Source organism: Brassica napus, chromosome A10 (genome assembly GCF_020379485.1).
Source record: "Brassica napus cultivar Da-Ae chromosome A10, Da-Ae, whole genome shotgun sequence".
Lineage (NCBI taxonomy): Eukaryota > Viridiplantae > Streptophyta > Magnoliopsida > Brassicales > Brassicaceae > Brassica > Brassica napus.
Genome location: NC_063443.1, coordinates 11,735,734 through 11,759,140, shown reverse-complemented (window position 1 = coordinate 11,759,140; position 23,407 = coordinate 11,735,734). Strand labels below are relative to the sequence as shown.

At 38.4% G+C, this 23,407-nt stretch overlaps 5 protein-coding genes across 8 annotated transcripts; 3 read left to right on the top strand and 2 right to left on the bottom strand.

The window, feature by feature from the left end:
• The first annotated feature begins 2,250 nt into the window (after positions 1-2,250).
• LOC106445869 lies at positions 2,251-3,710 on the top strand. The gene is made up of 2 exons (XM_013887512.3): positions 2,251-3,278; positions 3,374-3,710. The coding sequence occupies exons 1-2, from the start codon at positions 2,516-2,518 to the stop codon at positions 3,667-3,669; spliced, it is 1,059 nt and encodes a 352-aa protein (XP_013742966.2). The 5' UTR covers positions 2,251-2,515; the 3' UTR covers positions 3,670-3,710.
• A 70-nt stretch (positions 3,711-3,780) lies between these two features.
• LOC106445868 (zinc finger CCCH domain-containing protein 66-like) lies at positions 3,781-6,612 on the bottom strand. 4 transcript variants are annotated; one of them, XM_048742977.1, is made up of 2 exons: positions 6,514-6,612; positions 3,781-5,853 (listed from the first exon to the last, which is right to left on the bottom strand). In XM_048742977.1, exon 2 carries the CDS (start codon positions 5,811-5,813, stop codon positions 4,083-4,085), a length of 1,731 nt encoding a protein of 576 aa, XP_048598934.1. In that variant the 5' UTR covers positions 5,814-5,853; positions 6,514-6,612; the 3' UTR covers positions 3,781-4,082. The 4 variants fall into 4 exon arrangements, with proteins under 4 accessions (XP_048598934.1, XP_048598932.1, XP_048598935.1 ...); XM_048742975.1 differs by lacking the exon at positions 6,514-6,612 and adding an exon at positions 6,309-6,513; XM_048742978.1 differs by lacking the exon at positions 6,514-6,612 and adding an exon at positions 6,227-6,246.
• Positions 6,613-8,588: 1,976 nt separating this feature from the next.
• On the top strand, positions 8,589-13,598 carry LOC106445866 (increased DNA methylation 1). Its single transcript, XM_013887508.3, has 10 exons — positions 8,589-8,818; positions 9,029-11,110; positions 11,197-11,326; positions 11,406-11,482; positions 11,620-11,867; positions 11,964-12,050; positions 12,170-12,269; positions 12,358-12,565; positions 12,655-12,844; positions 13,224-13,598. The coding sequence occupies exons 1-10, from the start codon at positions 8,723-8,725 to the stop codon at positions 13,321-13,323; spliced, it is 3,318 nt and encodes a 1,105-aa protein (XP_013742962.2). The 5' UTR covers positions 8,589-8,722; the 3' UTR covers positions 13,324-13,598.
• Positions 13,599-18,415: 4,817 nt separating this feature from the next.
• Positions 18,416-19,909, bottom strand: LOC125578990. Its single transcript, XM_048742164.1, has one exon. The coding sequence runs from the start codon at positions 19,907-19,909 to the stop codon at positions 18,416-18,418; it is 1,494 nt and encodes a 497-aa protein (XP_048598121.1).
• A 378-nt stretch (positions 19,910-20,287) lies between these two features.
• Positions 20,288-22,142, top strand: LOC106445865 (protein PMR5). The gene is made up of 5 exons (XM_013887507.3): positions 20,288-20,760; positions 20,887-21,058; positions 21,144-21,322; positions 21,407-21,565; positions 21,659-22,142. The coding sequence occupies exons 1-5, from the start codon at positions 20,402-20,404 to the stop codon at positions 21,990-21,992; spliced, it is 1,203 nt and encodes a 400-aa protein (XP_013742961.2). The 5' UTR covers positions 20,288-20,401; the 3' UTR covers positions 21,993-22,142.
• The last annotated feature ends 1,265 nt before the right edge of the window (positions 22,143-23,407 follow it).

Here is a 23,407-nt window from a genome sequence, read left to right as displayed (position 1 = left end):
TTTTTCAAGAGATTTGTTAGAATTTTATTTTTTTCTTTAAAAATTAAAAGATATAAAAGATATTATGATTAAAGTAGTTAAAAATATTATATATATTAGCATTAGTGATATACATTTAAAAGAAAATTTAAATGATGGTCCAAATAAAAATATCACTCATCAAAAAATCATGATTTTTATTTTATTAGAAAACAAATTTGAAAAAATTAAAATAGAAATAAATATTTATTTCTAACAAAATCTTTAAAAATTATTAGTAAATGTATTTTTGAAATTAATTAATTTCATTTTATTTAAATTTTCGTTTATAAACCAAAACTATATTCAATTTAATTTCTAATTATATTTTATGATAATTTAAATTAAAACTAACTATTTTTCGAAAGTAAATTTTACAAGATTCTAAGACGATTTTAAAAAGATTTTGTTTGAACATTTTAAATATATTCATTTGTATTTCAAATAAAAAGATAAAGATATTAAAAGATTTAATAATGAACTTATGTAAAATATGATATTTTCTTGGAATGGTCCAAACTAAAAAAAATCACACATGAAAAGAAGTCATGACTTCTGTTTTAATATATTGGATAATTATATTTTATGATAATTTAAATTAAAACTAACTATTTTTCGAAAGTAAATTTAAAAAGATTCTAAGAAGATTTTAAAAAGATTTTGTTAGAACATTTTAAATATATTCATTTGTATTTCAAATAAAAAGATAAAGATATTAAAAGATATAATAATGAACTTATGTAAAATATGATATTTTCTAGGAATGGTCCAAACTAAAAAAATCACACATGAAAAGAAGTCATGACTTCTGTTTTAATATATTAGACTAGATTTCCACCCGCACAACCGTGCAGGAATATATTTTCACATTTATATATATAGATATTTGTTTTACATAATTACTATATATTTTTAATGTTACTCACATATTTAAATGTTGGGACCCCTTAAATGTTTGTATAATTATGCCAAATATAATAATTTTATAGTTTTCATGCTGTAAATTAAAATCATCATATATATATGTTGCTTATTATATATTTGTCCTATTGAATTTACGTTTGATTACTAAACTAAATTTTTTAATGCATGAAACAACATTTATCAAAACAATTTAGTATTTAATTTATTATAATCATGATCCGTAATTCAAATCGCTAGATTTTTTTAGTAATTTTTAATGTTTATTAATTTTATATAGTAAATTACTGTATATTAAAAAGTTTAAGATAAGATAAATTTTTATACATGTATCATATAGTTTACTAATATTAACCCGTTCTACCAACATATTATATTTTAACATAAATATTTTATATTTATGTAAATAAAATATGTTAACTTATCAATTTAAAATAATTTTATCATATTTTGTTCAATATAACGTTTTTATTTTAAAATGATAGATATTATTATAAAATTGATAAAATAGGATATAATTTTATTCTTTTAGTAACTATTTATTACTAATTACAAAATTAGTTGAAAATATTTATATTCAATTTATGACAATTAAGATCTTATTATAATCTTTTTCAAGAGATTTGTTGGAATTTTAAATTTTTTTTAAAAAATTAAAAGATATAAAAGATATTATGATTAAAGTAGTTAAAAATATTATATATATTAGCATTAGTGATATACATTTAATAGAAAATTTAAATGATGGTCCAAATAAAAATATCATTCATCAAAAAATCATGATTTTTATTTTATTAGAAAACAAATTTGAAAAAATTAAAATAGAAATGAATATTTAATTCTAACAAAATGTTTAAAAATTATTAATAAATTTATTTTTGAAATTAATTTATTTCATTTTATTTTAAATTTTTGTTTATAAACCAAAACTATATTCAATTTTAATTTCTAATTGTATTTTATGATAATTTAAATTAAAACTAACTAATTTTCAAAAATAAATTTAAAAAGATTCTAAGAAGATTTTGTTAGAATATTTTAAATATATTAATTTGTATTTCAAATAAAAAGATAAATATATTAAAAGATATAATAATGAACTTATGTAAAATATGATATTTTTTAGGAATGGTCCAAACTAAAAAAATCACACATGAAAAGAAGTCATGACTTCTGTTTTAATATATTAGATGTTTCAATTACAATTTCACCTCGATTCAGCTGTAAAACTTGAAAGAAAAAAGCAACAGAGGTTGTTACACAAAAGCGACACCGCCCGACATGAACTTCTCCGGGAAATAGACTTGTCAAAGCGCGTACAGTGCACAGCATATCCACTGTTGTCTTCTACTCTCACTCAACATAAAGTTAAAGGAAAAAAGAAGAAGAAGCTGAATATATATGTTTCTTTTTGACTGAGATAGTTTCAAATCGTAGATCCCGCTCTGTTTTTGTTCACACTTTTTGTCACTCCCCAAAACTCAAACCGAACAAAAAAGCAAACAGAAAAGTTAATTTCTTTATACGTTACAATCCGTTTAGTTTTGAGAACACTGACACAATAGGCATAGAAACCATGAAGATGAAGTCATCTTCTTCTTCACTCTCACTCGTCTCAAAGACTCATTCTTTCGGCTGTATCTCTCTGTTTCTTCAAAGACTTCTCTGTTCCAGTGCCTCTTCTACGTACCCGTCTGATCAAATCACTGAGTCACCTGAGTTTTTCGATGAACCAGCTAGAGTCAGAGGACATTCGCCAGGAGCTGTGGCGAGGCTCATGGGTTTGGAGTCGCTTCCCGTAACTGACAAAACCAGAGTCGTCTCAAGGAGCCGTTCGGTGAATTCTGATGAGAATGTGAAGAGCGATGACGATGAGATTCAAGGAAAGCATAGAAGAGTAAAGTCCACTCTGGAGTATGTTGAGCTCGAAGACGACAACTTCTTCATTCTCAGCTTCGAGAAGGCTAGAAATGATAAGGTGTTTGGAGAGTTGAAGCAGCTGGGAACAAGAAAATACAAGAAGAGACGAGAAACTAGAGAGCATCAAACACATATAGAGGATAAGGAGAACGACATCAACGCCATGAACGTTTCACCAGGACGCGAGAGACCTGAGACTGGAGAATTGAAGCAGCGTAGAAATGAGAAACGTAAGAACATGAGAAAAAGAAGAGAAATTCAGTTGAGACAGAACATCAATAGCTATGGTGGTTGGTCCAGAGATGGAGATTTAGTCAACTGTGAAGTGAGATCAATGAAGGAGGAGGAAGAGTGTAGAAGCTGTGATGACTCGAGCCCTGTTTCGGTTCTTGATTATGATCGAGTAACTCCGGAACCAGGTTGGTAACTCTTCATATTCAAAATTTAGATATCGTATCAGCTTTTTGGGTTATTTTCTGTGTTAAAAGTATATTTTGTTTCCCTTGTAAAACAGATAACACTTCAAGAAGACGGTTATCTTCAGTACTCGAATCTAGTAAGAGCAATGAAGCAGTTCAAGAAGATCACACATCAAGAGAGTCTGAAACCAGAGTTCATGGCTACCAAGAGATGTGGCACATGATTTGCAGACTCACTGTATCTGAGCTTCAAGAGTCAAACTCGGTTTACAGAAATGCTTCAAAGCTTGGAGATTTGGAAGGAGGCATAAGCGAAGATATAGCCCAAAACATCTTAGACCAACTCTTAGAAGAAACAATCACAACACTTTCCCTAACTTCACAAGTGTAAATATATTTTCTTTTCCAATAACAACATTTACTACTTCAACACATTTTCATCTCTTTGGAGTCCTTTGCTTAGTTCATGTTTAGTTTCATCAAACACAGCTCTCAGTAAACATAATTATAAAAGGAAATTGATTAAATATGAAAAGAATCAAGGAAGTGAGGTGAGTTAAGGTTTCTTTTTGGTTTTAGAAACCTTAATCACCTCTGTTTTTTTCTATGGAGACAAGAGAGAGAGACAAACAAACTCTCTTTTGCCCCCAAAGAAACTTTTTTATTCTTATTCTAGAGAAAGAAAGAAAGAAACATTTAAAACAACAAATGTAATAAGATTAGCAACGACCTCAGAAATTTTGTTTGGACTTCTCTTTTTTCTTCTTCTGCTTCTTTGTTAATGATGTTTCAAAACTTTTTGATTCAAGCAACGGTCTGTTCTGTCTCCATGTATGATTGCTCCATCCAAACCGGAGCCACCCTAGTCTCCTGTGGCTCTTTCACCAGCGGCTCCACCCACGAGACATCTGGTTCCTCCAGCTCCGTGGGGGTTCTTGATTCCATGCTACCAGCTCTGAGACGGAAAGAAGTAGAGTTCCTGAGATCTTGCAGCTCGTCTCCGTTCACGCTCCAGTCAAGCTTTCCGTCCAGTGAGCCCCAATCATCTAAACAAGCAGTAGTCACGGCGGGACGGTGTTGATTCAGTTCATTGCTGCTTTCTATGAAGCTCTGGCTTCTCTGATTAGCAAATGCAGCCGCTCTAGAAGCTAAGGAATCCATTGAGAACTGATAGTTAGCTCCCACAGGGGACGAGGAGAGGCTGCTGGCCCCGAACATATCACTTAGGCTATGAACCGGGCTGATTCCTCCACTCGAAAGCCTGTTCATGCCGTTTCCAGAGAAGGGAGGTGAAGCAGCTGTGTTATTATTGTTCCATCTCCCCGGAGAAGCAAGGCTTTGATGAATCTCCTCAGAGAAGTTGAATTCTCTCGCGTTCAACGCGGACTTGAGCCTGCTCCCTGGGAGATGCAGTGTCGGAGGGGTAGCGCTAGGCCAGTTCATCCAAGGCTTTCCGCTACCAATAGGAGAAGGTATACCGTTAGGACTCAGAGGAGGTGTGGTTAGCATTCCACCGTTGGGACTCAACGGAGGAAGCGGACTGATCGGTCCCATGTCGTTGCAAGACGAGAAGGAAGACCTCGGAGAAGGAACACCCGAACCAGTCGAAGTGTACAAGGGACGTAGCTCGTCAGGTTTGTGCGCAAAGAAACAAACTCTCCTCGAGCAATTCGTCTCGTCCTTGCAGAGACGGGTACGGTACTGAGCAGGGTGAAGCCAGCACTCGAAGATACCGTGAGCGTACTCGCAAGAATCGCCTCTGGAGCAAGAACCTTTGCGGAACTCGGGACATGGGACGCAGCTGTAGTGATACTTTCTCGGATCACGCCTCCTCGCGTTCTCGCCTGGGTGAACGAAGGGACACTCGGTCCAGTCGTGCGAGTATGCTCTGGAACACGGTTTGATTTTGAACGCGTACATACGGAATTCATCTGTTCCGTATATACCGTTCTTGATATCCGGAAGAGTCGGATCAATAGGGTACTCCTTCCTCGGAGGCGAAAGCAAAACTTCAACCTCAACTTCAACCTCAGCCTCTTCTTCTTGAACATCAGCTTCATTTCCATTCAACAACCTCTCCAAAACCTTCTTCCTCCCGCTAAAAACCGGACTCAAGCACGGGAACACCATCACATCCACAGGCTTGTTACCATCTGCATCACGAGATTCCGGATCAGCAGAAGCGTTCAGGAGAAGAGTAACGACCTCGAGGCTATTCCCAGACAATCCGGAGACAGCGCAGTGAAGCGCTGTTGCACCATCAGAGCCGCAAGAGCGGTTCACATCCACAAGACCGGTGCTGATTATGTAATCAACGATCTCTTTGCTTCCAAACAAGGCAGCGATCATAAGAGGTGTCCTCTCTTCGAAGCCCATCTTCTTTGATCCTAACCTCCTCCCGTACCATAAACCGGACCGATCAATGGTAGAGAGACCCTCTTCTTCGATTAGAGACTTAAAGCCGGAGAGATCATTGCAGGCTGCTGATTCCAGCAGAAGGGTGAATTTGAGGTGAGACAGCTCGTCATCTCCCATGGCAATAATGAATTATCTTTCCCGCTCGATTGATCTCTCACTGCAAAAAAATGAAGGAAGTTATTGAGATCCACGATGAATCTTTTGCTTGTGAATGAAGGTATACATAAGCATATACATGAAAACAGAAAGTTTAAAACTGCAGAAACGATTAAACTAAACCTTAAGAGAGAGGAGAGAAGGAAAAGAGTTTGTTAGTTAAGAGAGAGATACAAAGGTTTGCAAACTTTAAACCCAAAAATAAACACTAACAGATCCATAATTAACCATTTTTGCAACATCGGAAACTAAAACCATTTTGTTAACTCGTTTTCCCGAATCAATAAATCAGTTTAAAAACAAACAACTTGAGAAACCGATTAAACAAACAAACATGTGTATGGACAAAACAACGAACTATGCAAGGAACACACAAGTTTACAGCTTCATCGTTATTCTCTGATTGTTTTTTTTTATTAAGTAATCGAAGACACAAAGAGAGAACTTTTTTTTTACCTCTGAGAAAAATCTGATCGTAGAGAACAAAAGAAGCTTTCTCGTTTCTCGACCACCACCACTACCAAAACCGCTCTTCACTTCCTTTAAACGACCCAATTTATTGAAAAACAATTCCAACTTTTTTCCTTTAATTAATTTTTTAATCCTTGTCACTTTCTTCTTAAGGTCAACATAATAGAAAGAAAAATAAGAAGAAGCTTACACTATGTTAATAAAATAATAATAAAACCACCACCATCTCCATCTTTCTTCTTCTCCCTGTCTTTTTCCGTTTTATTTCTTAGTACTTTATTTATTTCATTTCTCAATTAAAAAAAGACCACATTCGATGGTTTTTTTTCTTTGTCTGAAGGAAGAGAAGGTGTACGTGATACTTGAAGCAGAGAATCCTAGCTCATCGGTGTCACGCTTCACGCGTTTCTCCTGTGTTTTGGTGGGATGACGTGGAAACCATGCATCGTCAGCATGTTTTTAAAATGATCTACTTACTTTTTTTCCTCCATTCACGAGCTAAAGCTAAAACGACCGCCTGTGCGACAAAGTAACACGACACTTTGTTTTTTAATTGGCTTGTCACCGCCCTTAATACACGTAACACACAGAATCGGAACCGTCTCGAATGGGTCGATGGCAACTTTTTTTTTTGTCGTTGCCTGATTGAGTTCTTTATAAAATTATCACTAAAGTTTTAGATAATTGAGGTAATTATTATTTATTTGTTATTTTAAGTCCAATAAAGTGGAGATATTGACCTTTATGTTCAGTTTTTCTCGGTCGATAATTCCAACAAAAAGAGGATTAGGTATTACATTTATTCCTAAATCATAAAAATATTGTAATATTTAATTTCGGTAATGTCTAAAAACCGAACAAACCTGACCAAACTTTGTATGTTCTGTCCCTGTGTTTGCATTACTTTAATAGTGTTTTTAATGATCTGATTAAAAGATATTGGTACGTGATCCATGACAATGTTGTACAAATATATATTAATAAGTATATATTAAGATATGAGTATTGGTACATCGAAAGTATATTAAATTATTTTTTGTTGAACGACTGTTTTGTATCGCAATCAAACCAAATGCAAATGCGTGAACCAAACCCATCAATGCTTTTGCAGTGGCATTAACGAAGCTGCTCCACTGGGGGTATACCTCACATAAGAATACTATATACCTATTTATCACTGTCGTTATTTGGATAACCTTTAAAACAAAATCTTAGGCATTACAGTCATCATCATATACAATTGTAAAAGAATCTTATACTATTATTTTAAAGATTTAATTTCATGATAAATCATTCTTATAGGATCAAATAAATATGTTTATTTCATCATTAAAATGTAATATTTTCACTTGATGCGATGTATAACATAAAACTGTTGGTTTCCCAACATATATCAATTTAAAAGTTTTGTTATATATGTCACTCAAACTACAAATTAAGAATTAAATAACAACGAAAGAATGAATCCAACGGTCAGGATCTCGTGTTCAGGATGAGATATTATTAGTTCTATTTTTAATACTAAGCAAGAGAAATAAAGAAAACAAAGGTCAAGTGTACCAATAGCAAAATGGACCCACCAGAATCCATAATCTGACTAGAATGAATGGAATGCGAACTATGTGGGGTCCAGGAGAGCGACTAACCATTGCTATTTAACCAGTCGGCATCGGTGAAGACAAAACAATGGCAGGAACTTAGTGGACAGACCATCTTGACTTTTATGGTCCTCGAAGCAGCGAATAATTATCTCTCTCACTAGCGGCCAAGCACTTGTGGGCCATAAAAGCAGGTAAACGACACGAATGCGTCTATACGAGGATAATGACCTGTCTATGGGCCAAATATTAAAAACTATATTTTGGCCCATTAGTTTGCCTTCTTGGTTTACTTAAAACGATGCCGTTAACAGATAAAGACCTAGTTTGTGGCCCACTAGCTTGTCTACAAGAACACTTCTAAAACTGATAAACCAAAAAAAGCAATAGCTAAATGGAAAGTTGCTTTTCAACTGATTTACACCTTTTATCAACGTTAAAATGGTGAAACTGATTGATTCTCACCATTCTATTGGTTATCAATATGAACAAGAGGGTGAAAGAAGTAATTTGGAAACTTTAATTAAGAAATTAGAAAATACTTACCAAATTTCCATTCTTCTCGAATGCAAAATTAAAAAAAAAAAACATAAATGTAACTAGAAGAATAAACAATTAGAATGCTTAATTGGAGAAATTAAATTAGAGAACAGCGTTACTTGGGGAGAAAGCTGCTACTCACTCACCCAACCAACCAAGCAAAAGCTGCTTTTAACTTCTTCTCTACACCGAGAAAGAAACGACAAAAACTGCTTATTATATTTTCCCCAAAATTGTTGACTCGAATCTTTCGGGATCTTAATGCCGGCGACTGAGGAGGAGCCGATATTCGGCTGGAACAGCAGCGGTGGGCGAAATCTCCGCCGGAGAAAGCTTCTCGCCGGTGAAAAAGTAGAGGTAAACCCCCCCGCATTGCTCCTCTGACTACTCCGTTTCGGTCAACGATGAGTCGTTTGATTCTAGGGGGTTTTAGGGTTTTTCGATTTTGATTTAGAACTTCGGGTGGTTTCGAAGGTTTATTGAGTCTCTATTCTAAACGGAAACATGTTAATTGCTTTTTTTGGGGAGTTTAATATTTAATTTCTCATTTGGTTTGGTGTTGTTTAGGTAAGAAGTGTGGAAGAAGGGTTTCTCGGTTCTTGGTATTCAGCAACTGTTCTTTCCTCCAAAAAGCGACGCCTCCGTAGCATCAGATACGATCACATCCTCTCTGATGATGCCACTGATTATCTTGTGGAGACTGTTGATGTTTCCGAGGTAGTGGAAGGGCTGAGCTCTTCTTCTTCTGCTGGTAGTCTACGTGGACGTTTAAGACCTGTGCCGCCGAAGCTGGAAGTTGATCGATTCAGCCTTGTGTATGGACTCTGTGTTGATGTATTGATCAGTGAAGCTTGGTGGGAAGGTGTGGTTTTTGACCACGGAAACGGTTCTGAGAAAAGGAGAGTCTTTTTCCCTGATTTGGGTGATGAAACTGATGCTGATCTTCAATCTTTGCGTGTTACTCAGGACTGGGATGAGGTTACAGAGGCTTGGGAGTGTCGTGGGAGATGGATGTTTCTTGAGTTGGTTGAGAAGTATGAGGAGGATAACTATCTCCCGGTTTCGGTTAAGCAGCTTTGGTATGACATACGGGTTAGGGTTGGTTTTGCGAGGATCAGGGAATGGACTTGCTCTATTAGGCATTTATGGGAAGTCTTGATGGTGGAGGTGATTGAGGACAATCTGAAAATCACCATAAATCAGTTTCTTCACCAAGAGTTTGAGCTAGTCAAAGAAGCTTCTCAACCGGTTAATGAGACCGATGCTTGTCCAAGTGGTGTGGAAGTGGAAGTGATTACTCCACATGAACAACAATATGCCTCCAATGACAAAGATCACAGATGCATGTCCATGCCTGGCTTAACATCTGTGTCTGGCATAAGGTCGGAGGAAAGTTACATCAATGGGGTAACGGAACTTTCCAGCCAAAAATCTACTTCCGACCATATCAAGTTGATACTACCCGATAAACTTGGAACCTGGCAACCTTTTGATTGTGTTGCTAAATCATGCCCACAAGCTGTGTCGAGCTATATTAGGGCACCGTTACAGAGAGTGGCTTTCCATGTTAGGAAGCATCTTAAGTATATGGGATGGACCATAGAACAAATTGTGGATGAAGGTGGAAGGCATAGGTTTCGCTACCTCTCACCAGATGGAAGGCTAAATGAGAAGTCCCTTCGTCAAGTATGTATCATATTGAAACAACGTGATCAGCCCCTGACTCCCCCGGTGGTGGTTAAGCCTCTTTCTCTGCCTAGTGAAAATTGGACGTGTAACACTCGGGAAATGAGGAGCATAGTTTTGGCTTTGCCTGCTTTTAGTAGAAATGTCGCTCGTACTGATGGAAGGAAGTTGTCTCCTGAAACCTTACTTGAGTGTAGAAGCCAAGGAAAAGAAGAGGACTTCAATAGAAAAAGCGGCAAATCCTATCCCAGAAACGCCGTCCAGACTCGTAAAAGAGTACTTTATGTTGGGGTAGAGACAAAAACAAAAGCTCAAGGCTTCGTAAGATTGAGAAGTAAGCGTAAACAGAAACCTAATCTTAGATATCGCTCCAGGGAGAACAAAGTGATTGTAGGTTCGCGAGATGTCAATCTGAGCCGGACAAGGAGGCAAACTTCAAGAATGCTAACAGATATCAAGAATCGAGTAACTGGTCGTGGTAAAACCCGTGTGTCACGATCAAGCAAGAGAGTGCAGCGGGTAATGACTCCCACTTCCAGAAATCAAAGTCCACGCACTGTTCTTTCCTGGCTCATCGACAACAATGTGATTCTACCAAGAGAAAATATACGATGCCGTAACCAAAAGGATCACACTGTGAGAAAGCATGGAAAACTAACTCGTGAGGGTATAAAATGTAGTTGTTGCCGTAGAATTTTCTCCATAAGTGGCTTTGAGGCTCATGCTAATGGTGGATCCTGCAGAGCGGCAGCCAACATCTTCCTTGATGATGGAAGGTCTCTTTTGGAATGCCAAGTGGAAGCCTATAAAACAAGAAAGAAAGCACAACCAACTAATCTTCTGAAGATAAAATTGCGTCATGGGGAGAACGACATAGTTTGTTCCGTTTGTCACTATGGAGGGAAGCTGATTCTTTGCGATGGATGTCCATCCGCTTTCCATGCAACTTGTCTTGGGCTGGAGGTTCACCAATTTTCACTAAAACCGTAATAGAAATATACAGCTTTTACTCGTGGTTTCTTAACACGTTCTCGTTGGAAATTTTGTAGGATGTTCCAGACGGTGACTGGTTCTGCGCATCATGTTGTTGTGAAGCCTGTGGACTGTTTATTCCCAAGAATACTAGCAAGTATGCTAAAGATAATATACTTATCAGCTGCAAGCAGTGTGAACGTAAATGTACGTAATTCTTCCTCGTGCTCTTACGAAGGGTCAACAAAATATTTGAATAATATGTTTTTTTATGTGGTTCATACAGATCACCCTAGCTGCCTGCAGGATTCATTGACTACATTCTTGGCAGAAAAGTGGTTTTGCAGCAAGGACTGCGAAGAGGTACGTCAGTCCAGACCCCATTTTCAATTGGTGTTTGTTAACAGCCATCAGAAAATTAACTAAGCAGCTAAAGAAAGTAACTGCAGCAATTAGGATATACACAGCATTGCTCTAACGAAAAAAATAATTCAATTCAGATATTTGTAAATCTCCGTGAGCTTATTGGGAAACCGAGAGAGGTGTGCTTGAAGAAGAATTTAACTTGGAGACTGGTGCAGTCCTTGGAACAAAATACATTTGGGACTGACGCTTCTAAAATTGAAGCCGTGGCAGAAACCCACTGCAAGCTCAGTGTAGCTCTTGACGTGATGCATGAACTTTTCGAGCCTGTGAAAAGACGTCATTCTGGTGGAGATCTTGCTGAAGATGTTATTTTTAGCAGATGGTAAGAGAAACAAAGAATACCATAAACTATTTCATGTAAAAGTCTTTTGTTACATTATTTTGCATCAGACTCCCTATAACACTGACAAAACTGCAGGTCAAAATATAAACGTTTGAACTTCAGTGGATTTTACACGGTACTTCTAGAAAGGAACGACGAACTGATTACTGTGGCTACTGTCAGGTAGGCTTCATTAAGCATTAATTGTTTGTTAAGATTGCAGAAACTCTAGAATCTCGTGGCTTGTACTTGGCCCTAGATTGAGTTGTTAGCCTGACTTGTTCTCTTTTGTTCCTTGTCAGAATTTTGGGGAAAAAGGTTGCAGAAATGCCTTTCATTGGTACTAGATTCCAGCATCGCCAGCATGGGATGTGCCGAGTTTTCATGGATGAACTCGAAAAGGTGTTTTTACTATGAAAACTTCACTTCTTCCTTCAGCTCAAGAAGCTTAGTTTGCTTAACTGTTTTCTTGAAAATGTGTGTTCTCCAGGTGCTCATTGACTTGGGAGTTGAGAGACTGGTCCTGCCTGCAGTTCCGTGCGTACTGGACGCATGGATCAACTCATTTGGGTTTTCAAAAGTGACAATCCCCGAAAAGAAAGACTTTCTGCAGTTTACTTTCTTGGAATTTGGACGAACCATATTGTGCCAAAAGATACTGATCAAGAGCAGCATAGCAGATCCAGTTCCAAATACAGGTTAATCCACTTGTTATCTACGTTACAGAATCTAAACTTTCAATCATCTTAAACAAGATTTAAAAAAATTTATCCTCGTTATTATGCAGTGTCTCTTGATGAAACAAACTGTGACATCATCACGATTGAAGACAATTGTGCATCTGATGATAGATCAAAAGTACATGAGGCAGAACAGGACATCAGCATTAAAGACAATTCTGCATCTGATGATAGATCAGAAGTACATCAGGCAGAACAGCACCTCGAGGAGTCTAGCTCTACTAAAAATCCACCCGAGTATGTTGTTCAAATCTTCACTCCTCTCATTAACTTATCCAAATAACTAAAAAACTACAGTGAAAATGAATTACTTTGTCCTGGGAATTAACCAAGATAGAAGAATTTAGAGCTCTAGATGTTAAAAAGTAAAGGTCCTTAACAAAAACTTGGTGGGTATTGTTGTGCCTTAGATGCTGTACATGGCTTCGTGATATAACTGCATCTGGAGTAGATTCATAAGTTATAAGATGACAGATAGAAATCGAGAACAAGGTTCAGATACGTCAGCTATGTATTCTTGGCAACAAGTTGAATCCTATTACGCTTCTGAGTGTGACTAGAATTCTCATTAATTTTACAAATATTTTTTCTAATCTATGTTTTGTCGTTTGTTCAGGGAAATAAAAACACAAACACAAGAAGAAAGGTTGGTGAAAGAGAACCGAATTCTAAAGTGTTACACACGAAGAAGGTTAAAATGTAGGAGGCTAACATGAAGAAGTAAATATGAAAGCTCCAGGGAGAGCATCGTTAGATACTTTGTTTCCACAAGTTATGTTCAGAACCTTCGGGCAAGAAAAGGTTGCGATTTGAAGGTTGGTGTTGGGGTGCTTGAGCCTGAAACAACCTTTTCGAAAATGTATTTAACAAAATAAAAGGAAACGAAGGAACAAATGCTTACCTCTTCTCTGACACTTGATTTGTTCTTCCCATTTTGTGTTGTATATATGAAAGTTGGAAAGAGTAAGCAAAGTATTATTTGCCTTTGTCATCTTATATATTCATATAAAAGTAATATATAAAGACTTTTTGCAATCAAGTTATCCTTAGATGCCATTTAAGGATCTAACCAGTCAGTTCTGAACATGCAGAACAAAAGAACTCCCGTTTAATCCCTTCAATCCCCAAAAAATAGAAACTTTTAAAGTTCTAATATAGTAACTTTTAAACTGTATATGTTTTAACATTTTCGATTTAATAGAATTAATGTTTATATTATTTATAATGATGCAATATTAATTTCAAATAAATAAATTCTAGAAAATTGAAAAATCCTTTACAAAAACTGAAAAATCTAGGAGAAGAAAAGACTATAAAATGTTTAATCCTTCAAGTCCTCAAATAAAAACCTTTTTAGGAATATTTTGACATTTTTGGGTTATATTTGAATATTGTAAAATATTCAATAATAATTGATCCAAAAAAATGTTTATTCACCGAATAATAATAATAATTTGAAAATTTGTAAAATATTTACAGAAGCAAGAGGACCCACGTGAGCGAGCACCCAGACGGCCATACCCATTTGCAGAGAGATAAATGAATCCAAAAACACTTTCTTTTTTTTCTGAACGTCTGAATTGATATTAATCAAGAGTGAAGTCTCAAAAACAGAGACAAAGCCTTATGGCACAAGCAAAGGCATTAAAATGAAAAGCGACAACACTCTAAATAAGAGTCAAACGTCACTTCTAGCAGCATCTCTCGCTATCCGATCATGAAGCCATGCAGGTCCTCCCATTGCCAAATATGATTGGAAACGTCCATCTCGCAGAACACTCTTTGCAATAGCTCGGGCTACACCATTAGCAATAGCTTTTTCTCCTTCAAACTCCAAACTATCAAAAGTTCCTTTAAGCCCCATAATTCTTTGCAAAAGGTCTCTGTAACGAGGCCAACGATACGGGGATTTAATAGCTTCCACTACTTCATAATAGTCTGACGCCATTATCACTTTTTTCACTCCTAGGTCTCGCAAACCTGATAGAGCCCATATGATGCATCTAAACTCAGCTATCATTCGGTCAGGAACATGGACGATCGCGTCTCGTGCGTGATGAGAGACATTCCCAGTCTGATCCCTTGCAATCCAAGCTATGCCACTATGCAATGATGCGTTCCTCCAATTCGCATGTATGTTGCACTTAATGACCCCATCATCTGGTGGACACCACTTGTCGCTATGCTCCATTCTAGCTCTCTCCTCTGTATTTCGCAGTTGAGGTTTGTTTAAGAGGAACCATTGTTCCACTTCCACCATCATCTCACTTAATGATCTCGCAATAGATACCTGTGTTTCAGCGTATAAAAGAGAGTTTCTGTTCTTCCATATTAGCCAAAGTACCCAAGGTATAGAGCGGACTAAAGATTCATTGCTTCCGTTGACCTCCACTAAGTCAAATACGTATGACAGATTCTCTTCCAAGGATCGCTGGATTGTCTCAGGCGGAAGCACCATACCTGTCTCTGACCATGTCTCATTAGCCATTGAGCACTGAAAGAGTACATGATTGATGGTTTCTGCGTGGTGATGACATATCTTGCAAGTAACCTCCACTCCGAGACCTCTAGAGTTTAATCTATCCGCAACCGCCAAAGCACCTGAGACGGCTCTCCAAAGAAACATCCGAATCTTAGGGGTGGTGGCAATCTTCCAAACTCTTCTCTTTAAAACTACCCGAGATTGTTCCTCCGGTGAGATCTGATCAACAGGGACATTTTTAGCTCTCATGATCAAATCATATCCCGTTTTGACAGTATAAGCTCCATGTCTTGAGAAAGCCCAAACGTAACAATCATCCACTACTCCTGGAGTCATTTGTTTGATTCGTTGTACTTCATTTGGGGGAAATAACTCCACTATTCTCTCAATATTCCAGTTTCCCGAATTGTCAATAAGCTCTGAGACTTTCAATGAAACATCGAACAGAAGTTGACGATTAACAGGGCGACGAGGAGTACTATCCATGATCCAATTTTCACTCCAAACTGACGTCGACCTTCCGTTGCCAATCGATTTAATCAAGCCTTTCACCAGAAGCTCACGTCCGAAAAGAATGCTTCTCCAAGCATATGAAGGTCTGTAGCCCTTTCCACACTCCAAAAAGTCCTTGTTAGCGTAGTATCTGCCCTTGTATACTTGTGCCAGTAAGCTATCAGGTTCGTTTAGAAGCTTCCAAGCTTGCTTAGCCAACAATGCTTGATTGAAGTCTTCAATGTCACGAAAACCTAAACCACCGCACTCTTTTGATGTGCATAGTTTTGGCCAAGACACCCAATGTATTTTCCTCTTGTCACTACTTTCATTCCACCAGAAAGCCGCCATCGCGCTCATGATCTTTTGGCAGTGATGCTTGGTTAGCCGGAAACAAGACATAGCATAAACAGGAAGAGCCATGGCAATTGACTTGAGGAGTACCTCCTTTCCCCCAAGGGAAAGCGTTTTGGCATACCATCCACTAAGTCTTTTACCAAGTTTCTCACTTATAAAGGCTAGCAGCTTCTGTTTCGATCCACTAAAGCACTCAGGGAGACCCAAGTAAGAACCAGCACCACCTTCATTCTCAATCTCCAGCAATTCTGATATCACTCGTTTCATCACCGGGTCAATTGCAGCTCCAAAGGTGATTGATGATTTGTTGAAGTTGATCTCTTGTCCCGATGCTTTTCCATACAACTCCAGGCAATGTAGGAAGTTAGAACACTCCTTTAAGGTCGCTTGACAGAGAAAGAGACTGTCGTCAGCGAATAATAAATGTTGTATGGATGGGCAGTGCTTTGTAAGTCTCATTCCTGTGATATTACCCTCTAATTCTGCTATGTTCATCACATGAACTAAGGCCTCTGCGCAAAGTATAAATAAGAAGGGAGATAAGGGGTCGCCCTGTCTTATGCCACGTTCTGGTGAGATCTTTCCATACGTCTGTCCATTCATAAGAACCGTGTAGGTAACCGAACGGATGCATCCCATGATCCATTGAATCCACTTGTTATCAAAGCCCATTTTCAGGAACAATGTCTCCAAGAAATTCCATTCCACTCTGTCATACGCTTTGGACATGTCGGTTTTGATTGCAATATAGTCCGTTTTGCAGTTTGGGTTAGTCTTTAAGCCATGTACCATCTCATGAGCTATCAACAAGTTATCGGAGATCAGCCTTCCCGCCACAAAGGCCCCTTGAGTAGGCGAAACCAATAAAGGCAAAATACCTTTCAGCCGAACACATAAGATATTGGAGACGATCTTGTACGAGACTGCGCATAGACTGATAGGTCGAAGGTCTGTCATGAAAGAGGGATTTGGTTTCTTTGGTAACAAGCAAAGCTGAGTGAAGTTCCAGTCTTGAGGGATAACCCCTTCCACAAAGAAACGCTTTACTTCTAAGGTGATCTGAGGACCAATGATGGGCCAGAACTTCTGGAAAAAGTGCCCTGTCATGCCATCTGCCCCTGGAGAGCTATCACTCTTAATTGCTTTCGCTGCTCTCTTTATCTCCGCATCAGTAACTGGCTTGGTCAGGTTTTCATTCATACGCTCTGTTACCCTCGGCACAAAGTCACGCAGTAACTCAGTGGCATCAGATGGTCTAGAAGATGTGAAGAGTTCTGTGAAGTATTGTATAGCTATATCACCTTTAGCATCTTCAGAAGTATGCTCCACTCCACCAGAATCAGTAAGGCTCGGGATATTATTTTTCATTTCCCTAGTCTTGGCCCATCCATGAAAGACCTTAGTGTTTTTATCCCCTGATTGCAGCCAATTATTCTTGCTTTTAAGCTTCCAGTACTCCTCTTCTTCTTGAAATAATTTCGCAAGCTCCAGCTTCATATAAATGGTTCTCTGTAAGTTTGGGGAAACTTTTTTCTCCTCTTCCTCTAGCTCTGCACGCAACTTGATAATCATCTTCTTCGAGTTGCTAGCACCAGTACGTTTCCATTGGGCCAGTACCTTGCGACATGAAGCAATGCGCTCTGACACTGTGACCTCTTGTCGGTTCTGATCTAAGTTCCATCCTTTACGCACCAGCTCCAATACTTCTGGATTAGTGCTCCACCTTTTGTCATAAACAAAGCGTCCTAACTTCTTTGTCTCTAATCCCATAACACTCGTCAGAATGGGCCTATGATCAGACCCCAATCTTTCCAAATACGACGTGTGTGAACGAGGGAAGACACGAAACCATTCGGCATTACCAAATGCTCTGTCCAAACGACACTGAATCCATACTTTCTCCTTCACTCCATTTGTCATTACCTCTCTGACCCCAGCCCATGATAACTTATCTCCTGAGCTTGGCACTTCTTTAACTCTACAATCTCGAACCATGGAACGAAAAGGATAAAAAGATGACTCCTCACGCACTGGTCCACCAATCTTCTCTGCTGAATTCATCATCTCATTGAAGTCTCCCACAAGACACCAACCAGCATTCCTGTTCAGACCTATAGTCTTCAGATTTTCCCAGACTATGTGTCGTTTATGTCGAACAGGGTCCCCATACACGAAGGAGATGAAATATACTAAGTCTCTGTGCTTTACTCTGACATCAATGATTCGGTCAGACGATGACAGTATCTCCACTTCATGCGATTTCCGCCAAAATAATGCTAAACCTCCACTGAGACCCACTGGGTTCACCAAAAAAAGGTGGTCAAAGCCCAATGATCTCCTAAAACCTTCTACGTGATCACTAGAGTTTTTAGTCTCTAGGAGAAACAAGAAATCTGGAAGATGCTCACGACACATCTCCTCTAGACGTCGAACTGTCAGGATGCTCCTCAAACCCCGACAGTTCCAACTGAGCGTCGTCATTGAGGAGTGGATGGTTTCTGGTGAACCATCAAACCTTCAGTTTGTTTTAGCATCTTAGATGAGGCCATCCTGTCATCCCCTGCCTTACGCTTGACATTACTATCCCCTTCATCTTGAGTAACTCCGGGAGGTTCTATTCCAGCAGCAGACAAAACCCCCTTCGGTGCTTGTTTAAACCGTTTCCACGAAGCACCTTTGCGCTTAGATGACTTGCTTCTATCACTCTTCCCCGAGGCAGAGTGCTCATCGTGACCAATAGAGAAAAGCGCCCCTGGTTTAGGAGGCAAGTACTCCCCTGATCCCTCTATCATTCTAAATGGCATTTCTACCATCTCAGTCTGACGAGACCTCTTAGCAACCGTGAGCTCTTTCTGTAAGCTTTCACCCGTGGGCGTGGTGTTAGACATAAGTACGCGGTTATCTCCATCCCTTTCTGGTAGTGTAGGTATATTCAGGAAAGCACCTTCTGTTTGCGGATTTTCTTGCACTGCTTCAGCCGTTCGAAAGTCAAAGACTCGTCCTACATTCTTGTTTTGGACTCCAGATATCATTGGGGAATCCTCCAAACGAAGATATGAGCTTTGAGCTCCCGAGTTCATTGAGAGATCTTGCAACGCCATTTTCATCTTGAATTCTCTAATACGTCTTTCCTCTGGATCCGTACAGTTCATGTAGAGCTGCATCTGCTCAAACACCTCTGGCGCGACAATGGATTTGGGAGCGAAACCCGGAGGGACTGATGGTGCCATAAGAGGCATTAACGACCCTACTAAGTCATGGTTGTGTTGACGATGTATCACTGGTGATATCGCAATAGCTTTCCCTTTCTCTGTTGCGGATGCTCCAACATTTTTCTGGGCCTTAACCAGAGGGCACCTCTGCTTCTCATGTGACAGTCTGAAACAATGGAAGCACTTCTTTCTCACTCTTTCATACTCCACGTCCACTGTGGTACTTCCTCCATTAGGCAAATTCAACAGCTTAGAATCTCTTACTGGTTGTTGGAGATCCATAATCACTCTTACTCTCACATATTCTTGGAGATGAGGTTTTGTCGGATCAAACTCAATGTCCTTCACATGACCAATGGGGTTTGAGACTGCTCTTATGGTTTTCAGAGTCAGGTAGTTCACCGGTAATTTGTGTAGACGTATCCACACTGAAGCCTTCTGCAGAAAGTCCGTCGGTGGAAATTCCATCCAACGATCCATTACCATACCCCAGTCGTCGAAAGTCCAGAAACCGTACTTCATCACCGTCTGTATATCAGTCTCCAAGTCAAATATGAACTGAAAACTTTCCTTTGATAGAGCTATCCCTCTCACTCGTTCATAGATTTTCCAGATCTTTGGCATCGTACGGAGCATACGCGCCATGTTTTGACATTCCGGGTTCAGAAGTCTCCCTATCAAACTCCTTCCATTCCGAATCGCCGCACTGTAATCTTCATCCTCAGTCAGTGTCACCGGGATATCTTCCTCAAGAGACATTGCTTTCATGATTTGATCCAATCCGTCGTCCATTAGAAGAAGAAACAGATGATCGTCAAGCCAAAGAAAGATTCTCTTAGTTCTATAAGACTGAAACGAAGGCGGCTCTCCAGAAAGCCCTAGATAAACACCCTCGATGTTTGAAGATTTGAAGAAAAATAAGATATTTGACGATATTCTCGTGATATCTTGAGCAAAGATTTGGAAATTTTCCAAAAAAATTGGTTTAGCGGCAAAGTAAAAAACCTTCCGTATGTTATCTCCATCCTGATTGGTCGAGGCAAACCCTCTACTTTCGGAAGAGTATTGATTTTTGAGAGCGAATCTAGAGAGAAAAATCGCCATAAATCAATCGACTCCCAAAAAAAAAAAAAAAAAAAAACACTTTCTTAAGATATTTTTATTTTCTCTTTCTCACAATTATTAACAGCCTTTGCTTGGCTGTTCTCGTCCGAAATCTCCAGTGTTTCCGTTAAAGCAAAAAAAAAAAAGATGAATGTTCTTCTTCACATCTCACTCTCCGCCATTTTCTTCCTTCTTCCACTACTTCTCCAGCAAGAGCCATCTTCTTCCGCCATTATACTGAGCTTAAAGAAACGCCATGGAAGCAGCGGCAGCAGCAGCAGTAGTAGCAACCAGTACAGCTCGAGCAGACCGTCTTCTTTCCAAGGGAACAGAAGCACGTGCTCTCTCTTCATGGGCACGTGGGTCCATGACGACTCGTATCCTCTCTACAAACCGGCGGATTGTCCCGCCGTCGTGGAGGGTGAGTTCGATTGTCTGATGTACGGACGTCCTGACTCTAACTACCTAAAGTATCGATGGCAACCTCAGAATTGCAACTTGCCCACGTATGTTTACTCCCTCCTCCTTCTAAAGTTTGCTCCTTTTAGTTCGATTTCATCTGGAATCTGAGTTTTTGGCAAACCCATTTGGTAAAGTTCGTATCTTTAAGGTTTTCTGATGGTTGGGATTAGGTTCAATGGTGCTGAGTTTCTGCTGAGGATGAAGGGGAAGAGCATAATGTTTGCGGGTGATTCGTTGGGGAAGAATCAATGGGAGTCGTTGATCTGTCTCATTATGTCATCTGCACCGTCCACTCGTACTCAGATGACTAGAGGCCTCCCTCTCTCCACCTTTAGATTCTTGGTACTTACTTGTTTTTCTTTTTCTTTGTATTTTCTTTGTATGAGGAGATCAAGTTCTGTAAGAAGCTGTGTGTGTTTGGATGTAGGATTATGGTATAACGATGTCGTTTTACAAAGCTCCGTTCTTGGTGGACATAGACGCTGTTCAAGGCAAGCGAGTGTTGAAACTTGAGGAGATCTCTGGCAATGCTAATGCTTGGCATGACGCTGATCTTCTCATCTTCAACACTGGTCACTGGTGGAGCCACACCGGGTCTCAGCAAGGGTTAGTTTATCATTTCCAGTGATTTTGATTATTTTTGGAAATGCCAAATGTTGTCTTATACATATTGATTGTGGAAACACACAGATGGGACTTGATTCAATCAGGCAATTCTTATTACCAAGACATGGACCGTTTCGTTGCAATGGAGAAAGCTCTTCGTACTTGGGCTTATTGGGTCGAAACACATGTGGATAGATCCAGAACTCAAGTCTTCTTCCTCTCCATTTCTCCAACGCATGACAAGTACCCTCTCTCTCTCTCTCTCTCTCTGAACTCAAAGTTGTCGAAGAGAATGTCCTAAAATCACTTGTGTGTATATGTTTTTTGTTTGATTAGCCCGAGTGACTGGGCAGCATCATCGTCTTCGGGATCCAAGAACTGCTACGGAGAGACAGATCCGATCACAGGATCTGCTTATCCAGTGAGCCCTTACACAGATCAGCTAAGATCAGTGATTGTTGAAGTGCTTCACGGGATGCACAATCCGGCATTACTTCTTGACATCACGCTCCTCTCTTCCCTCAGGAAAGACGGACACCCTTCTGTCTACAGCGGTCTTGTTAGCGGTTCACAGCTGGCCAAGCCAGGCCAGTCAGATTGTAGCCATTGGTGCTTGCCTGGTCTCCCTGATACATGGAATCAGTTGTTGTACACCATTCTCTTCTACTAGCGTTTTACTTTTATTATTATCTTCTTCTATCAATTTATTCGAGTAGGAATATTTCTAACGCATTCGAGGAAAATCCCAAGTTTACGGATGCATTCAATTGTAGAAACTTTGAGGCAAAATTTTCATTCTAATGATTTATAATTTTTATTACATGCAACAGATGTACTCCCTCCGTTTTTTAATATAAGACATTTTACAGCTATGCACGTAGATTAAGAAAACCATTAATTTCTTATATTTTCTAAATAAAAACATCATTAATTATTTACCTAACCATAATTCAACCAATAAAAAAATAGAAGATATATTATCATTGGTCATACAACATTAATTATTAATAAATTTTACATAGAAAACCGAAAACAACGTATAATTTAGAACAAAAAAATTTGTCTAAAACGACCTATATTAAAAAACGGAGGGAGTAGTGTTCTTGTCTGTTTAATTAGCCGAAACAACAGTTGTTTATCATTTTGTTTTTTTTGGTTGGCTGTTTGATTAGCCATAAAGAAAATGTTGTACTAACAAATTAATAAACAGAAATAAATGGCACAAAGATTTTAATGTAGTTATCAACTTGGTTTCATTCACCGACAAGAATTCATATTAAATAACAATTGAAAGTATATATTCGGACACTAAATGAATACAAATATATAGAAAAATCATAAAGCTAATGGATTTGCAAGTCCAATCTATCTATATGATTATTTAGAAAGTGATTTTTTGCATTCAAAATCTCGTTAAAGTCGATATTACTCTTAATAAATAGTTAAAAAAATTAATATAATACATTCAAAAAAGATAAAATTGATAAATAATAATCAAAAAAATATCTAGAAAAGATTATGTATTATTTTAAAAGAGAAAATGAGTCATATGGTTCTTAGCTCTTTCGATAGCGAGTCTGTCTGGTCGTTTCTACTCTTAGGGATATGAATCATGCTCACATTTTTGAGAATTTTTTATAGTCTCTAGATCATATACATATCCGACCTGAATGCTGGACTGCTGGTCAGTCTATCACATGTTAGGTCCAACGAGCTTGTTTCGAACTAGATCGAAACTATCATTATGTCTCTCATGCAGCTGTCCAAAGTAAATTTTCTCTTTCAGTATTTAAGATTGAGAGACTTTTGTCAAAAGATTCAGTACCTATTTAATTTTTAAGATTCCATCCTAAATTAATAACACTGCCGTTATCGATCCAAAAAGCATAATTTAAGTTATCCAAATGAACATTGTATCAGCCTCCGTAGCAAAAGGTTACTTATGATCCTAGATCACCTTTTTGTTTGTTTAAGTTGGAAAGTATTACTTAGAAAAATAATTTTTCCATTAATAAGTTTGTCATTTTTTACTTTTCAGATATATCAATGGATCAATGGAAAGATATCGAATTATGACTTCAATAA

What these genes read in the sequence shown, in the direction of transcription:
- LOC106445869 (XM_013887512.3), top strand. Translation starts at nt 2,516, where the DNA reads ATGAAGATGAAGTCATCTTCTTCTTCACTCTCACTCGTCTCAAAGACT. An exon ending in TCGAGTAACTCCGGAACCAG is followed by an intron (nt 3,279 to 3,373) that starts GTTGGTAACTCT and finishes CTTGTAAAACAG; the next exon opens with ATAACACTTCAAGAAGACGG.
- LOC106445865 (XM_013887507.3), top strand. Translation starts at nt 20,402, where the DNA reads ATGAATGTTCTTCTTCACATCTCACTCTCCGCCATTTTCTTCCTTCTT. An exon ending in CAGAATTGCAACTTGCCCAC is followed by an intron (nt 20,761 to 20,886) that starts GTATGTTTACTC and finishes GGTTGGGATTAG; the next exon opens with GTTCAATGGTGCTGAGTTTC. An exon ending in TCTCCACCTTTAGATTCTTG is followed by an intron (nt 21,059 to 21,143) that starts GTACTTACTTGT and finishes GTTTGGATGTAG; the next exon opens with GATTATGGTATAACGATGTC.
- LOC125578990 (XM_048742164.1), bottom strand. Translation starts at nt 19,909, where the DNA reads ATGTCTCTTGAGGAAGATATCCCGGTGACACTGACTGAGGATGAAGAT.
- LOC106445866 (XM_013887508.3), top strand. Translation starts at nt 8,723, where the DNA reads ATGCCGGCGACTGAGGAGGAGCCGATATTCGGCTGGAACAGCAGCGGT. An exon ending in CAACTTGTCTTGGGCTGGAG is followed by an intron (nt 11,111 to 11,196) that starts GTTCACCAATTT and finishes GAAATTTTGTAG; the next exon opens with GATGTTCCAGACGGTGACTG. An exon ending in TCTACTAAAAATCCACCCGA is followed by an intron (nt 12,845 to 13,223) that starts GTATGTTGTTCA and finishes TCGTTTGTTCAG; the next exon opens with GGAAATAAAAACACAAACAC.
- LOC106445868 (XM_048742977.1), bottom strand. Translation starts at nt 5,813, where the DNA reads ATGGGAGATGACGAGCTGTCTCACCTCAAATTCACCCTTCTGCTGGAA.